Source organism: Salvelinus namaycush, chromosome 21 (assembly GCF_016432855.1).
Source record: "Salvelinus namaycush isolate Seneca chromosome 21, SaNama_1.0, whole genome shotgun sequence".
Classification (NCBI taxonomy): domain Eukaryota; kingdom Metazoa; phylum Chordata; class Actinopteri; order Salmoniformes; family Salmonidae; genus Salvelinus; species Salvelinus namaycush.
In genome coordinates, this window is record NC_052327.1 from 35502148 (window position 1) to 35519788 (window position 17641).

General features: G+C 42.7%; 1 protein-coding gene across 3 annotated transcripts in view; it reads left to right on the top strand.

The window, feature by feature from the left end:
• Positions 1–601: 601 nt before the first annotated feature.
• ankrd27 (ankyrin repeat domain 27 (VPS9 domain)) overlaps positions 602–17641 on the top strand; it is a 29013-nt gene continuing 11973 nt past the window's right edge. For 2 of the 3 annotated variants that reach the window (XM_039017628.1, XM_039017629.1), the window contains exons 1-19: positions 602–727; positions 9102–9224; positions 10078–10188; positions 10546–10702; positions 10837–10991; positions 11449–11508; positions 11624–11677; positions 11859–11924; positions 12032–12108; positions 12427–12548; positions 13295–13373; positions 13477–13615; positions 13873–13965; positions 14180–14298; positions 14477–14559; positions 14734–14849; positions 15061–15153; positions 15439–15636; positions 17407–17463. In XM_039017628.1, coding sequence (XP_038873556.1) covers positions 9123–9224; positions 10078–10188; positions 10546–10702; positions 10837–10991; positions 11449–11508; positions 11624–11677; positions 11859–11924; positions 12032–12108; positions 12427–12548; positions 13295–13373; positions 13477–13615; positions 13873–13965; positions 14180–14298; positions 14477–14559; positions 14734–14849; positions 15061–15153; positions 15439–15636; positions 17407–17463 — 1881 coding nt within the window. In that variant the 5' untranslated portion in view covers positions 602–727; positions 9102–9122. The remainder of the gene's footprint in view (positions 728–9101; positions 9225–10077; positions 10189–10545; positions 10703–10836; positions 10992–11448; positions 11509–11623; positions 11678–11858; positions 11925–12031; positions 12109–12426; positions 12549–13294; positions 13374–13476; positions 13616–13872; positions 13966–14179; positions 14299–14476; positions 14560–14733; positions 14850–15060; positions 15154–15438; positions 15637–17406; positions 17464–17641) is intronic. The other variant, XM_039017630.1, reaches the window with a different exon arrangement.

The window sequence follows — 17641 nt, forward strand, 5'->3', positions numbered from 1 at the left end:
GATTTGAGCCAGGCCGCTGAACAATTTGTCCCGGAGTAGCAGGATTGGTTTGCGGTAAATCGGGGAACCTTCACCTGATTTGTTGACAAAACCGAACTCGCGTTTGTTTTCCTCATCAAATGAGGGATTACCGTTCTCCATGCAGCAGGATATGATGCTGGCATCACGATCGCGGATTTTTTTCTCTCAAAATAAGAGTCCCCTTACAAAGACATGCTGAACTTGGGTGTAGTAAAAGGTCAATAACACTTTATTTTTCACTGCCCCATGAAATTACAACAGACTACAGGTCTACAGACCCTACCGAGTATTCCAAACCCCACTTTTACATCAGCACAATATTTTTTTTCCTATAATCCCAATATTGTCAACATACCAGTCTTAACATTTTATTTTTCAGGAGTGGGCTTAATGTTTAAAAAAAATATATATATATATAAATTCCGTCTTGCATTTGCTTACAAACAATACATATCGACGTTGATTAAAATATATATTTTGAATGAGTTAACCATGCAATGGTTTGAAATATGGGCTTTAATTTGGAAGGGTTCCTCATTACGATAGTGACGTCACCTTTATTGCTGTTTGCAGAATAGTAGTAAATTATGGAGACTGGTGTTGGTGTTGACAGCCATCGGTGGATCAGATGGTGACTTCTGTTTACTGCAAGTCTTTTGAAGAAGTGCATTTTGCAATGCGATTCCTCAGGGTTTAGCAAATAGAGGTAAGTTAATGGACATATTGTGTTTGTATGAATGTAACGTTAAATGCAAGCCGACGTCGTTGTTGCTGTGAGCTAGCTAGCTAACTACTGTAGCTAGATAGCTGAAAGATAAGCAGTGTGTTAGCCCTTGATCATGACTCAGTTCCATTACACATAAATCATTGGACGAAGGCGTCTTCTGTACGGGGGAGTTTTGTTAAAAGCCCTGATGCTCGGTCTGAACATGTACACGCATTGCTTGTGGTGCGGTTTTGGAAGCATAAGGACCTTATCTTTCATATCACCAATAAATAATTTTATGAAAACAAAAGGTTAAATTGATACACCTTTTATATGGTTAGTGTTGCCACACGGCCATATCGCAATGTTATGGGTTGTGTTTACGAAAGAGACCACCTGTGCTATCTAGCGTGCTCCTAACACCTGTGTAACGGAAGAAGGCCGCCAGAAACTTGTCACTGAAAAATGTCAGCTGCAACTGTGATAAACCCGTTAAAACAGTGTTTTATTTAGCATTTGTGAAGTTATTTTGATGTGATCTGAAAATATATATATATTTTTTAGAAAAGTATCACAATTGAGAATCTATTCACGTTTAGATGGAGTATACAAGCATGTCGTTACACACGCAATTACATCTACTAAATATGCGTATGTGACCAATAACACTTGATTTGATTTGTCTGTTTGGCTGCCAGTCTACCTTTGTAAATAACATACGTTAAATTAAGGAGTAACGGTAGGCTCTTTTAAGAGTGCATCTTGGGCTAGCTAACGTATTAATGTAGTTAATACAAAAATCTGGCACTGAAACCTCTACCCATGTAGCTTGTGCAGTCCACTTACTAAGTCTCTATTTGCAGGGAATGATAGATGTCCAATTGGCAGAACATTGCTTACATTGCTAGAGTAATTTGTGCTCCTTGATCTGGCCAGCTATTATTGATTTCAATGCTGTCTTGTGAGCATTGTCCCAGGCCATATTTTTGTCCACTCCCAAAGCAAGTATTTCTATGATATTGAACTTTGACTGTCTCTTACAGCCTGAAAATTGCAAACACATTACACCCCTTACCTGCAATATATCAAGTGTAATTTTGCAGTATATATATATATATATATATATATAACCTATTCCTGGAAGTTTTCAACCTGTGCACTATTGTACCCCCGATTGCGTTGTCCGTGGATTAGTTGGCACGGTATGCAAATTGTAGTGGGGTTAGGGTGTCGGGTAAGGTGGAGATGATATGATACTTAACTAGCCTCAAAGCATTTCATGATTACTGCCATGCTTTGTCACATATACCAGATAGGTACAGTGAAATAAAATGTTGTACAGGGTCAGCCATAGTAGTATGGCCACCCTGGAGTAAATTTGGGTTAAGTGCCTTGCTCAAGGGCACATCGACATATTTTTCACCGTGTTGACTCAGGTATTCAAATCTGCGACCTTTCAGTTACTGGCCCAATGCTCTAACCGCTAGGCTACCTGCCACCCTGAATGGAATATTGAATGGAGGTATGATCTGATTTTTCAAAAGGAGGGCAGAGGGACTTTTAGTCATCCCGGAAGGTAGAGTAGCAATGATCCAGAGTCTTTGATTCGCGTGTAGTACAGGAGATGTGTTGATAAAATTTCGATAGCATTTTCCTCATGTTTATTTTATTAAAGTCCCCAGCTACTATAAATGCAGCCTCGGGATATGCGTTTTCCAGTTTGCACAAAGTCCAGTGTAGCTTCTTGAGAGCCGTCGGGGTGTCGGCTTGTTGGGGAATATACATGGCAGTGACGATGACCGAATAAAATTATTTTGGGAGGTAATGCAGTCTGCATTTGATGGTGAGGTATTCCAGATCGGGAGAACCAAAGGACTTGAGTTCCTGTACGTTACCACAATCACAGCATCATGAAACATACCCCTCCACCTTTTCTATTCCGGAGAGTTTCTTCCTGTCTACGTGATGGATGGAGAACGCCGCTGGCTGAACGGAATGGTCAAACAAACCAGAGGTAACTAATTTCCGTTTTTTATAACTACAAGCTGGTAAGCTCTATTCCTGACCATGAGGTCAGTCATGCATCATACCGGCAAGCCTATGCAGTAATTGTCGGTATTGTGGTTCACATTCAAGACACCGTGGTTTTACAGAGCCTTTGATGAGCACATTTAAGACTGTCGTCCGTGAAATCTGATTTGTGGGGACATCAAATTGTATACAGTTTTGGCTTGTTATCCGTGGGATACTAAATTAGTGATAACTCTAAATTAGCCTAGTACATTAAATCAATTGCATTTATTTTTTTCTGTTGGACAAGCACATGATCATACGATGCAGTGTCCATTTCAGTTGACCTTGGGGCTGACACAACGTTTCAAATTTACTCCAGTAATCTATGATAGGCCTATGTTGTCGACGAATGTGCTTTCGCCTGGGTACACTTCTTTCCATGGAAACAACAGGATGGATGTTAGCTGTATTGGGGAATTAAAACCAGAGTCCAACTCTGCAAACATTGCCATGGCTTTGGCAGAGGAAATTATAGGCCTATTCATTTCAAGTGGATTTGAATCAGTAAGTTTTTAAAACCTTCTTGTTTGAATTGCAATCATTGTTACTGCTCATCTTGAAGGAGTCTATTGATCAGTGTGTTACAACATGGGACCTTCTATTGTAACATGTCGCCTGAGGTAGTGGACCAACCTAGTTATGTGCTCCACTTGGTATCATTTCCCTAGTATTTGATTGTTTAGGCTGGCCTATGTTTTGTCTCCAACATTTGTCATTTTTGGTAGCCAGGCATGGGATTGCCTCCAGTCTATTTGTAAAGTGTACTTGACTGTTCTCACAAGTGTCTTTCATTATAGATAAAACAGGTTGAAGGCACTTGTTATCAAGATAAGATCTGGCACGATAAGTCTAATCCAATAGACTACTAACCTAAAACAGGCCTTAAGAGAGGATGTTACTATTTTTTACTTTGTTTATTCTAGAGCTAGTCAAAACAAAGGCAAGAAAGTTAGACAAGTGTTGTCTTTCAGAAAAGTGTTAAGGGTGCCTCTTCAAATTAGGTGATACGCTTGTTCTTTACTGGCTAGAGGTCAGTCTGCTTTTAACAGAGAAGTACTATACGCTGACAACCGTTGAAATGAATGTACACTACATGACCAAGTATGTGGACACATGCTTGTCTAACATCTCATTCCTAAATTATGGGCATTAATATGGAGTTGGTCCCTCTGTTGCTGCTACTGTATAACAGCCTCCACTGCTCTGGGAAGGCTTTCCACTAGATGTTGGAACATTTGCTTTGGGGACTTGATTCCATTCAGCCACGAGCATTAGTGAGGTTGGGCACTTATGTTGGGCTATTAGGCCTGGCTCGCAGTTAGCGTTCCAATTCATCCTTAAGGTGTTTGATGGGGTTGAGGTCAGGGCTCTGTGTGGGCCAGTCAAGTTCTTCCACACCAATCTTGACAAACCATTTTATGTATGGACCTCGCTTTGTGCGCAAGGGAATTGTTATGCTGAAATGGTAAAGGTCCTTCACCAAAATGCCACAAAGTTGGAAGCACAGAATCGTATAGCATGTCAGTGTATGCTGTAGCGTTGACTTCCCTTCACTGGATGTAATGTGCCTAGCCTGAACCATGAAAAACCGCCGCAGACCATTGTTCCTCCTCCACCAAACTTTACAGTGGGCACTGCATTCTGGCAGGTAGCGTTCTCCTGGCATCCGCCAAACCCAGATTCGTCTATCGCACTGCCAGATGGTGAAGCGTGATTCATCACTCCTGAGAACACTTTTCCACTGCTCCAGAGTACAATGGCGGCAAGCTTTACACTACACCAGCTGACGCTTGGCGCTGCACATGGTGATCTGAGGCTTGTGTGCGGATGCTCGGCCATGGAAACCCATTTCATGAAGCTCCCAACGAACAGTTATTGTGCTGACATTGCTTCCAGAGACAGTTTGGAACTCAGTAGTGAGTGTTGGACAAATTATTTTTTTACGCGCTTCAGCACTCAGCGGTACGGTTCTGTGAGCTTGGGTGGCCTACCACTTCGCGGCTGAGCCGCTGTTGCTCCTAGATGTTTCCACTTCACAATAATTGCACTTACAGTTGACTGGGGAAGCTCTAATGGGAAAGATATTTGAGAAACTGACTTGTTGGAAAGGTGGCATCCTATGACAGTTCAGTGAGGCCATTCTACTGTAAATGTTTGTCTATGGAGATTATGGCTGTACTCGATTGTATACACCTGTCAGCAAAAGTGTGGCTGAAATAGCTGAATGCCGTCATTTTGAAGGGTTGTCCACATACTTTTGTATAAACAGTGCATTCGAAAAGTATTCAGATACCTTGACTTTTTCCACATTTTGTTACGTTACAGCCTTATGTTTTTTCCTTCATCAATCTACACACCATGCCCTATAATGATAAAGCAAAAAGTTAAATTTTTTATATTTTTTATATATATATTCTCTGCAGATCCTCTCAATCTCTGTCAGGTTGGATGGGAGAGCGTTGCTGCACAGCTATTTTCAGGTCTGCCCAGAGATGTTCCATTGGGTTCAAGTCTGGGCTCTGGCTGGGCCACTAAAGGACATTCAGAGACTTGTCCCGAAGCCACTCCTGCGTTGTCTTGGCTGTGTGGTTATGGTCGTTGTCCTGTTGGAAGGTGAACCTTCGCCCCAGTCTGAGGTCCTCAATCTTGTTTCTCATGGTCTGAGAGTCTTTTGGAAAACTCCAAGCGGGCTGTCGTGCCTTGTACTGAGTGGCTTCCATCTGGCCACTCTACCATAAAGGCCTGATTGGTGCTGCAGAGATGGTTGTCCTTCTGGGAGGTTCTCCCATCTCCACAGAAGAGCTCTGGAGCTCTGTCAGAGTGACCATCGGGTTCTTGGTCACTTCCCTGACCAAGGCTCTTCTCCCCTGATTGCTCAGTTTGGCCAGGCGGCCAGCTCTAGGAAGAGTCTAGGTGGTTCCAAACTTCTTCCATTTAAGAATGATGGAAGCCATTGTGTTCTTGGGGACCTTCAATGCTGCAGAAATATTTTGGTTCCCTTCCCCAGATCTGTGCCTCGACACAATCCTATCTCGGAGCGCTACGGACAATTTCTTCGACCTCATGGCTTGGTATTTGCTCTGACATGAACTGTCAACTTTGGGACCTTTTTTATATAGACAAGTACAATGCCTTGCAAAGGTATTCACCCCCCTTGGTGTTTTTTCCTATTTTGTTGCATTACAACCTGTAATTTTAAATGGATTTTTATTTGGATTTCATGTAATGGACATGCACAAAATAGTCCAAATTGGTGAAGTGAAATGAATAAAATGACTTGTTTAAAAAAATATAAAAAAGAAAAAATGGAAAAGTGGTATATGCATGTGTATTCACCCCCTTTGCTATGAAGCCCCTAAATAAGATCTGATGCAACCAATTACCTTTGTCACATAATTAGATTGCACACAGGTTGACTTTATTTAAGTGTCACATGATCTGTGTATATATACACCTGTTCTGAAAGTCCCCAGAGTCTGCAATAACACTAAGCAAGGCGCACCACCAAGCAAGCGGCACCATGAAGACCAAGGAGCTCTCCAAACAGGTCAGGGACAAAGTTTTGGAGAAGTACAGATCAGGGTTGGGTTATAAAAAAAAAAAATCAAACTTTGAACATCCCACAGAGCACCAATTTTTAAATCCATTATTAAAAAATGGAAAGAATATGGCACCACAACAAACCTGCCAGGAGAAGGCCGCCCAGAAAAACTCACGGACCAGGCAAGGAGGGCATTCATCAGAGAGGCAACAAAGAGACCAAAGATAACCCTGAATGAGCTGCAAAGCTCCAATCTCCGCTGTGGAGCCTCTGTCCATAGGACCACTTTAAGCCATACATGCCACAGAGCTGGGCTTTATGGAAGAGTGGCCAGAAAAAAGCCATTGCGTAAAGATAAAAAGAAGCAAACACGTTTGGTGTTGGCCAAAAGGCATGTGGGAGACACCCCAAACATATGGAAGAAGGTACTCTTATCAGATGAGACTAAAATTGAGCTTTTTGGCCATCAAGGAAAATGCTATGTCTGGCGCCAACTCAATACCTCATCACCCCGAGAACAACATCCCCACAGTGAAGCATGGTGGTGGTGGCAGCATCATGCTGTGGGGATGTTTTTCATTGGCAGGGACTGGGAAACTGGTCAGAATTGAAGGAATGATGGATGGTGCTAAATACAGGGAAGTTCTTGAGGGAAACCTGTTTCAGTCTTCGAGATATTTGAGACTGGGACGGAGGTTCACCTTCCAGCAGGACAATGACCCTAAGCATACTGCTAAAGCAACACTCGCGTGGTTTAAGGGGAAACATTTACATGTCTTGGAATGGCCTAGTCAAAGCCCAGACCTCAATCCAATTGAGAATCTGTGGTATGACTTAGATTGCTGTACACCAGCGGAACCCATCCAACTTGAAGGAGCTGGAGCAGTTTTGACTTTTTGAATGCACGGTATAGGGTATATAGTAGACAAAAGGACTTCCATCAGAAGATGTTTCAATGTAATGTTGATGTATAGTTTGACCAAACAGCATGAAAGGTCAGATGAAGGAAAATACTTTGTCCATTATCTTGAAGAAAACAGATCTGTCTTTATGCTTACGAGCCGTGCAGTTCACTCCCCACTGGTCACGAGTGTGAAGGAAGTTTTCCCCAAACCAGGGCGCTTCAGACCTTGCAGACAGGTCACACGGCACATTCTTCAGGGTTTCAGGCCATCAGGCAGCGTCTATCTGATAGCCTACCAGGCAGGGAGCACGCAGAGAGATGAGGGTGGAAGTTGATGGTGCTTCTGTCTTCACACTGAGCCTGAGCTACTGCTGATCTACTATGAAGCCTAGTCCGACTCCGAAAGAGGCTGGTTTAGGTTAAGATGAGTCCTCCCAGTCCCACTCTGCTACTGTGGTGTGGGACTGTCCCAGTCCCCCCCCATGGCGTTATCTTTCCTGCGATTCGTAAAGATGACGTTGAGCTCAGCATCTCAAGTCCTCTTTACTCGGCGCAGACAAGAGAATAGATCAGGTTACTCAATCAGACGATGAGACTTTAAATGGATTTCATATTCAGGTGTTCTCCATTTTGGGGATGATGCTCACATGATGTATTTATGATTTTCCAATGGAATGATTGGAGTTTTATATCAGAAGGAGACATAAAAGGGAAGATGTGATGCCACAGCATCATATGACCTGGCTAAATCTCATATTAAAAAAATAAATAGTTTCAACAGGAGATGAGGCTTCTGTCTGAACATTTGAGGCTTCGGGAACATTTTGTAAAGGCTCGGTGCAGTCAAATGTGATTTTGTATTGATTTCTACATTGAGGTTGGAATAATACTGTGAATTTGTGAAGATGCTGATGCCCTTTTAGTGTTAGAGCTGTTTGAAAATAGAGATTTCAGGCCAACGTTTTTGATGGGATGGAGTTTTGCCCTGCCTGGTGACATCACTTTAAATTAGTCAATAGACACAACCTCTCTGCCAATAATGACTTCAGTTTTCCCTCCCCACTCAGACCACTCCAAGACAGTCATAGATAAATTCTTGCTCGAGAAAGTGCTCTTGCTAAGAAGCAATTTATTTATTATAAAGTAAATTACTTAATTTTCACCCAGAAATGATTTGATATTGAGAGAGAGAATGCTGCATTGAGCCTTTAACAACCTGTTGGTTAGATCCTTCCTGCTGTGTGTCTCTGAGAGACTGACTGCTTTAATAAAGGTTGATGTTTCATGAAGTTCTTCTAAACATGTCATATACACATACAGAATCTCTGGCCCTGGAGATGCACTTATGTGGGGAACCAGCTTTTGTAATGTAATTTCTGAGAACGTTAACGAGCTCAGCTGAGAGGCAGCTGGCTAGGGAGAGGGAGGAGGAGAGCAACCCTGGAGACAGGAACAATATTCTTGTTGTTCCTGTTGTGGTTTCAGACGCTTCAGGAAAGAGGACACTCTCTGGACCTAGCTGCTTCTGTCTGTTTGTCCTCTTTGGCAAACCCTTAATCTCGTCCCCAGGCAAATTGCTACCGTAAATAGCCAACATATACTGCATGTTCAACAGAGATTTGGCTGGTGGGCTAAATCCCTAGCTAACCAGCCACTTTGCTCTTACCTAGGCTACTTCATGTCAACAACTCTAACATGTTCTCTGTCCAGCCTCGGCTGAGTCTTCGTCCTTATGGAGCAACATGAAAGCATTTTTTGTTGTTGTAATTGTCAGCCAGACAAAGTCACCTAATATGGAATACTTCCCTCCTACCATATATTTACTGTTAACTGTCCACCTCTTTTCCTCTCCCCAGGAGCCAGAGATCCAGATCCTTATGGCTGTGTATGATGAGAACCTCCTGAAGAACCCTTTTTACCTGGCACTGGAGAAGCAGAGACCCGACCTGTGCAGCAGAGTGGCAGAGCTACATGGCATTGTGAGTGGCTGTGGGGCCGTACTATAGTACTCAGCCCTTTTTTATATTGTGTATGTTACCAAGCTCAGCAGAATAAAACTATTGTGTTCAGGCTTGCATGATCTTATACAGTAAATATTCCAGCTATAATGCACTACTCCCCTCTGTCTGAAAATGCAGGATTTAAGAGAGTGACGTTTCTTCTTTGTGAGCTGTGTGTAGACTTGGACCATAATCACACAATGTAAAGGTTCAACATATTGAGCTAGGCCAGCGCGACTGTCCAGAAAATGCAGGACAATTTGGTACCACACTGGCTGAAGATTCTCTTTATGGCAAGTCAGCTGCAGGGCACGAGGGCATCCATTTATGCAGAGATAAGAAGAACATAAAGGAAAAGAGTCAATTTTTCATAGTTGAGGGAGGCCATGTTATTGCTTTGGAAAATCGTTTGTCTTGCCATTTGTAGAAAATGGCCACTTAGAAGGTTCTCAGCCTACTTGGTGGTTAGCAAAGGAATATATAGAGGATCATATCTGGACCATTACTATGACTCACCACTGTTAGTGTTCTGGGAAGTTCTCAAAGGAGAGCTCTGTCTAGTAACCACCTCCTACAGTGAGAGAAGGAGAGGGGGCGAGAGAACGCTCATGCAGACACTACTGTCATAGGTGTTGAATCGCGTGTGGGTGGTAGGCCGTACCAGAGAAATAAATGCTACTGGCTTAAATGTGAAGTAGCATTTTTACAGTCGGCTCAGGTGCTTTTTATTGTGGGTACTTTACCAATAAAACCTTTTGATGAATCCATTCTCAGTCAGTCACGAGAAGCATTGTTGATTACCCTTGTTGATGATGGTGTGGTTGTGCCCCAGGTTTTGGTGCCATGCTGTGGAAGCCTAACCCTTGGTGCATACACAGCAGCCCAGTTTGAAACCTACGTTCTACGTTTTACTGGAAAAGGGTATCAGACTGTAGATGGAAAGGTAAGATCCATCTGCCAACGCTACAGTTCCTGTTGTATCATTGGTGCAACTACACAAAATATCATGCAGTTTTATTTTCTCTATACCACAGGAGGTTAGTGGCACCTTAATTGGGGAGGACAGGCTTGTGGTAAAGGCTAGAGTGGAATGGTGTCAAATGCATTAAACACATGGTTTCCATGTGTTTCATTCCATTAGCTCTGTTCCAGCCATTACTATGAGCAGTGCTCCTCTCAGCAGCGTTCACTGCTATATACCCATTTAGTTGATTGTAAACAGCTGCTATAAAGCAGAACGTTCTTGGTTAAGACATCTTGGTCAACGATACTACCTGTGTGTTTTTGTCCTGTCTGATAGGAGCTGACCATCCAGGACAGCTTGGTGAGACTGGGCTTAGGGTTCCAGGCCCCAGCCAATGTGCCCATCCTGTTTGAGGAGACCTTCTACAATGAGAAGGAGCAGAGCTACAGTATCCTCTGTATCGCCAGGCCCATCGACACCGACCAAAGCCCAGGTAGTACTGCTTTCCTCCAAAGTGACAAAAGTTGATTAACTTAGTGTATGGTTTAGGCCATATTGAACCAGATACAAACACCTATAGCCACCATCTCACTCTCACCTTTCTTTTCTCCCTATTTTCTCTCACAGTGGAGGTGACGCCCAGCCCAGCCCCGTACTATCTGAAGAATGTGGAGGATGTCAGGGAGTTCCTGGGCTGCCATGTTGAGAAACTGGACAAGTTCATCAGCAGCTTTTGCCACTCATTTAAGGAGCAGGAAAAGAAGGGACTGCGACACCACATCGTAAGTACTTACCCTAAACAACACACCTATCTGGTCCCGTGTGGCTCAGTTGGTAGAGCATGGCGCTTGCAACGCCAGGGTTGTGGGTTCATTCCCCACGGGGGGACCAGGATGAATATGTATGAACTTTCCAATTTGTAAGTCGCTCTGGATAAGAGCGTCTGCTAAATGACTTAAATGTAAATGTAAATGTATCTGACGCTAGACTGCTTTCGACACCATGTAGAGTCTATGCGCCGACGAATTGAGGCTGTTCTGAGGGCAAAAGGGGTACAACTCAATATTAGGAAGGCGTTCATAATGTTTTGTACACTTGGTGTACAGTAACATGACACACTAATGTATAATATTTAATGGCTAAACTATAGTAATGTACACTAATGTATTGTATGCTATAGACGTATAATAAGATGTTATATGACTTCTGCTTTGACATGTAACTGTGCTCTCCCCTCAGGACTCTGTGAATTCTCTTTATACTAAATGTCTTCAGTGCCTGTTGAGAGACTCGCGCCTGGTGAGTAGCATGTTTTGCTACGGAAAGCAAAACCCATTTTCAAATTATTTTCTCCTGTTTCATGCTTATTGGACACTACTGAGAAGTAAAGCTGATTTGTTAAACCTCCTTTCAGAAATTGCTGGTCAAACAGGAGCTCCAGATGACTCTCCTCAAACAGGCGGTTGAGGTAGTTCTATCCTAGTCGCCATCCCTCACACTTACTTTCAAATTTGACATGTCTGCTGCTTCTTTGGGTGCTTTTTGGACTGTTTCTTCATTCTGGTCATCAGTGAAATTCTGTTGTGTGATGCTGTAATGATGAAATATATTTTTATGTAAAGTTGTCAGTAAATATTTTTCTCTTTTAGATGTATATACATCATGGTATCCATGATTTCATCTTTCATTTTGTGGGGACTCTTGAAGCCAGCCAGGTATGTAAATAAATACTATACAGTATTTGAAAATGCTGTCATTTATAGGCCCAGAATTCCCATGCAGTGAAGGTTAATATCTATGTTTATTATCACTGTTCCAACAGGATTCTGCCTTCAACAAAACCACCAGAGGCCTGCAGGACCTGCAGCAGAAAGACTTTGGGGTCAAATCTGAATTTAGGTTTTTTTTTTTCACGTGGTCTCTTTTAATTTCTGCTTTTTATGATTACAACTCAATAACGTGATGCACATCACATTATAAATCTGTGCTGGCCAGAAAACAAGTCTGCATACAACACAAACAAAAATGAACAGACACCATATTGATCTCCATAATGTCAAGCAGGTTTATAGCAGTAGATCCCTATCAGGTCATTTCACCACTATAACCTGTGCTGTTGTGTCTATAGACTATAGGAGTATGTTTGTCTTTCCACTCTTGTACAGTATCAATATTAAGTTATCCTGTTGTACTTCCGTGTTATGTCTCCTCCTACAGTATAAATATCCCTCGGGCCAAGAGGGAGCTGAGCCAGTTGAACCGCTGCACCTCTCCTCTACACAAACTGCTCTGCCTCAGGAAGGTGTCTCTCACAATCATGCAGTCCCCCAGCCACTCCGGTATGTGTCTGTCTGTTTTTTATGTCTGTCTCTGTCCATCCTACCTATGCCATTTCATGTCACATCGGCAGCAGTTTACACAGTGTTACAGACTTGTATGGAACCATCACAAATGGGACGGATTCCATTTTAAAGGCACATTTGCATTCCACTGTCAATGGGCTGATTGTTGTATCATCAAATAAAATGTTTGCTTTCATCCAGAAATACATAAAATGCATAAAAAGCTGATTTACCAATGTTTTATGTAGACATGACATTATTATAAGCAGCCTACAAGTCTTTCAAGGCTGGTCATTGTAACCCAGATCAGGATTTGTTGTCTGTTCTATTCACGCCCTCCCTGGTAATATAATAACTCGGTGTGTACACACAGTCCACAGAACAGAAACTGTAGGGGCCTAATGTGTATGTCCAGTTTGTTTTGCAAATCCAACCTTGTTGGTCACATAACAACCCGGCCCTGTCTCTGCAGAGTGCTGCAATCCGCTCCTAATTTCTGATGGCCAAACAGCCAATTTACCAATTTAAAGCCTAAATGAGGACAGAGGCAGAGTGTCTGAGAGGTTACACTGACTGTGTGGACACTTGCCTGTTTTGTAGGATGAAGCTGTTTTATGTCTTCATTTTGAAGAGCCATTTCTCCCTGCTGTATGCTCTAGTTGTAACATCACACAGTCACTGAAACTTAGATGCAACCACAGTCATTTAATAATTTCTTTCATTTCCCTTTTCTCCATATGCAGTTAGCTTAGAGGCTCTGTGTGCAGACGACCTTCTGTCTGTGATTCTGTACTTACTGGTGAAAACGGAAATCCCCAATTGGTGAGTAAGGCGTTATAACCTAGTAATAACTTGGACCTAGTAATTAAACAGTCATTAATTCATGACTAACATCCATGTTAAACTAACAAGCATGCTCTTACAGGATGGCCAACCTGAGCTACATCAAGAACTTCCATTTCTGTAATTCCACCAAGGAGGAGCTGAGCTACTGCCTGACGTCGTTCGAGGCCGCCGTGGAGTTCATCAGACAGGGAAACTTCGGCCTGAGCCAGGGACGCGTGGTGAGCACAGTGCAGTACACAGGGTGTCTCTTACATTACATTAGTCCTGGCCTGCTTGGCTTGGCTCAATATTGTGAAGAGGGCTTTATACACCACAAGCACATATGTTGTTGTAGCTGATATCCTATCCAAGCACATTGTTGACTTATATACGCCAACTTATCACTGCAATACCAGTGATAGCAGGCCAAAATAATATTGATAAAAACACTCCCCTGTGCAGAGTGAGTGACTATGGCTGTGTGTGAGGTTTGCAGGGCTTAGGTGACCTGAACGACAAAGTGCATTTCACCCAGAAGATAAACCTGCTCTCCCAGAACTCTGCTACCCCCATAGACTGTCTGTTTCAGGTGAGAACCCTGTCCCCTGACCTTTAGAAGGGGAGAAAGCTATACTCTGCATAACGTTATGCTTCATTCGTCAGATGGACACCTAATTTCATTCAGCATTTAATTTTAATATGAAAACATTTGATTAACTTTTTTTTTTTTTTTTTATCAATTGTGTGTGTTGATCCTTTTTATTTATCTTTGCTGATTGTGTGTGGATTGATGGATTCTGCAGCACATAGCCAATGGTAACGAGGTGGAGGTCCAGCGTGTGTTGAGTGAGAACCAGAGTGACGGGGTAAAGGGGTGCCACCCCCTCTGCTCCTGTGACCACTGTGAGCTCCGTCTCTCTGGGTGGGTACCGCTCCCACGCACACAACTCCTCTATCATAAAAAATGATATTCTCAGTAGGAAAAGTTATTTCTTTCACTACATCTTGTTATAATCATTTCCCCTTTCTGCCCATTTTAATGGCTTAAAATCATATAGGAACTGAAAATGTGATTATTCTTCAACTCTGTCTGCTTACAGGAGCCTGAATGACCCCTCCATCATAACTCCCTTCTCTCGAGACGACAGGGGATACACTCCACTTCACATCGCTGCTATCTGCGGTAAGAGATACCAACCTGTTTCAGAGGTACCTAAAGTTGTCCAGAAAACTGCCTCCAGGCCACACAACAGGGGATTCCTGGTCTGCCACATTCTGTACTGTTCATCCCTTTCCATCTGTCTCCCTCATTTCCCACTGTCTAAATCAAATAAAAAGCCTGTCTTTGCCATGGCAGGTCAGTCCCTGTTGATCGACCTGCTAGTGTCTAAGGGAGCTCTGGTGAATGCCACAGACTACCATGCCCTCTCACCCCTACACCTCTCCTGCCAGAAGGGCTACCAGCGAGTCACGGTGAGCCAGGACGCTAGCAGGACGGCTATAGCCGGGTCCCAGATCTGTTTGTGCTGCCTTGCCTACTTCTAAACAGATCTTGAACCAGGCTAGGAGAGCTACAATAAAGATACAAAAAGGATACTTCTATTACAAACTGTATATTGTCTCTGACATATTTATATTTTTCTCACATTCTGTTTGTCTCCATCTGTCTCTCTCTGTACTCCAGCTGCTGCTCTTGCACTATAAGGCTTACTCCGGTGCCCAGGATAACAATGGCAACACTCCTCTGCACCTGGCCTGTATGTACGGACACGAGGATGTACGTCAGTCTGGGGAGTCACTCTCCATTTAAAATCTGGATTTAAGTGCACAGTTTATTCCAACAGCCTTGACTCTGCCACTTTGTGTGGTAACCTGAGTGATAGAGCTGAAGAAATGTAACCAGTCACAGTACATGGGATAGCAGTCACAGTATCTGTATTGATACTGCCTTAAATAAGTATATGGATGATGATGACAGGTGATGACACCCTGCATTGACAGTCTTCTCTATGGTAGTTCAGAGGAGATTGTTCTCAGTCTAACAGTGTTATCCGTGTCTCAGTGTGTTAAAGCCCTGGTGTACTACGACCTGCACATGTGCCGTCTGAACATCCAGAATGACAAAGGCGACACCCCCCTGCACATCGCAGCCCGGTGGGGCTACGAGGGCATCATTGAGGTGCTGCTGCAGAACGAAGCCAGCACCACCATCTACAACAAGGTCAACGACTCTCCACTACAATGTGCCCTCAACTCTAAGGTGAGGAGTAGAGACCCCTGGTCACAGCTGACCCTGCCTCTGCCTGAAACACACTTCTTACATGGGTACTTTAACACTAGGAAAGCAGAGAGTGTCATATTGACCAAAATGTTTTTTTTAATTCTCTGCCATTTTAAAGTCAGGTCCTTTTCCTGAATAAGTCTATATAACACTTATTTGTGTTCTAAGCAATTTCAAGAGGATCTTATTTTTTTTTCCTGGCAGTCATCCAGCACAGCTGATAATGTTCCATCGAAACTACACTACATGACCAAAAGTAAATGGACACCTGCTTATCAAATCTCATTCCTAAATCATGTGCATTAATATGGAGTTGGTTCCCCCTTTGCTGCTATAACAGCCTCCACCCTTCTGTGGAGATTGGAAATTGTTTAAGGTGAAAAGTTTAAGGTGTTCGGATCACAAAGAAGAACATTCGTGACACGCTGTAAAAAATGTAAAGATGCTGGAGGAGTGCTTGACACCATCTGTGAAGCATGGAGGCAATGTGATGGTCTGGGGGTGCTTTGGTGGTGGTAAAGTGGGAGATTTGTGCAGGATAAAAGGGATCTTGAAGAAGGAAGGCTATCACTCCATTTTGTAACGCCATGCCATACCCTGTGGACGGCGCTTAATTGAAGCCAATTTCCTCCTACAACAGGACAATGACCCAAAGCAAAGCTCCAAACTATCCAATAACTATTTAGGGAAGAAGCAGTCAGCTGGTATTCTGTCTGTAATGGAGTGGCCAGCACAGTCACCAGATCTCAACCCTATTGAGCTGTTGTGGGAGCAGCTTGACCGTATGGTACGTAAGAAGTGCCCATCAAGCCAATCCAACTAGTGGGAGGTGCTTCAGAAAGCATGGAGTGAAATATCTTCAGATTAGCTCAACAAATTGACAACTAGAATGCCAAAGGTCTGCAAGGCTGTAATTGCTGCAAATGGAGGATTCTTTGATGAAAGCAAAGTTTGAAGTACACAATTATTATTTCAGTTTAAAATCATTATTTATAACCTTGTCAACATCTTGACTATATTTCCTATTCCTTTTGCAACTAATTTCATGTATATTTTCATGGAAAACAAGGACATTTCTAAGTGACTCCAAACTTTTGGACGGGGTGTATATGACATGTGTTTTTTTTAGAATGTTGACGTCCAAAAAACTCGTCATTGGCTCGAAGGGGGGTCCCCCTCGGCCAGGCTTTTCTACTGTTAAAGATGAGGCTTAGCATACTAAACATTTTAGTTAGATAAATAGATATATTCAGAGAAAGTATTAACAGAAGGGTGGGAATTGTTCTAAGGAAGAAAATATTTCTGGATGGCCTAGCAACAGGATTGGCTTGATATATTTGCCTTGTCATTCAGTATTATTATGATTTTGAACAAGAATGAAATGTGAAAAGGTTGTATTAGAAATAGAGCCTACTTTTATGCTTAAGTCATTATTTATTGCCTACTTTTTAATCTCTTAAGCTGATGTATGAACCTGAAAGAATGTGAAAGTAGTAACCCAGTTAGTGATTATCCTTTTACAAAAGCTTTTGTCCTGTATAGCTTAACGCAGTGTGTATCTAGGCTACATACCAGAATGAGTATCAGAGGTAATTCTGGAACAGCTGTGTACATGCCAGAATTTGTAAACGGAACAGTGCTTGTGTGTCAAGGAGTGTGTTTGTGGACTCGTTATGTGCAAATTAAGAAGTATGTGCACATGCGTAAGAGCGTGTGTAACTGAAGTGTACTTGTCTATGCGTCTTGCAGATTCTGACGCTATTGGAGTTGTCCCACAACGTCTCTCATAGAAGAGAGAACAATGATGTAAGTCAGATTTCATCACTTAGGAAGTGACAGAGAAGAGATGTAACTACAGTATTTCATTAGATACAATGATGGCTCTACTCCAGGCAGCCAGCCTGTTAGAACACCATTAACCAACATACTGTAGTTCTACTCTAGACTCTTCCAAATATATCTCTTCACTTGCTCTGCTAGGAGC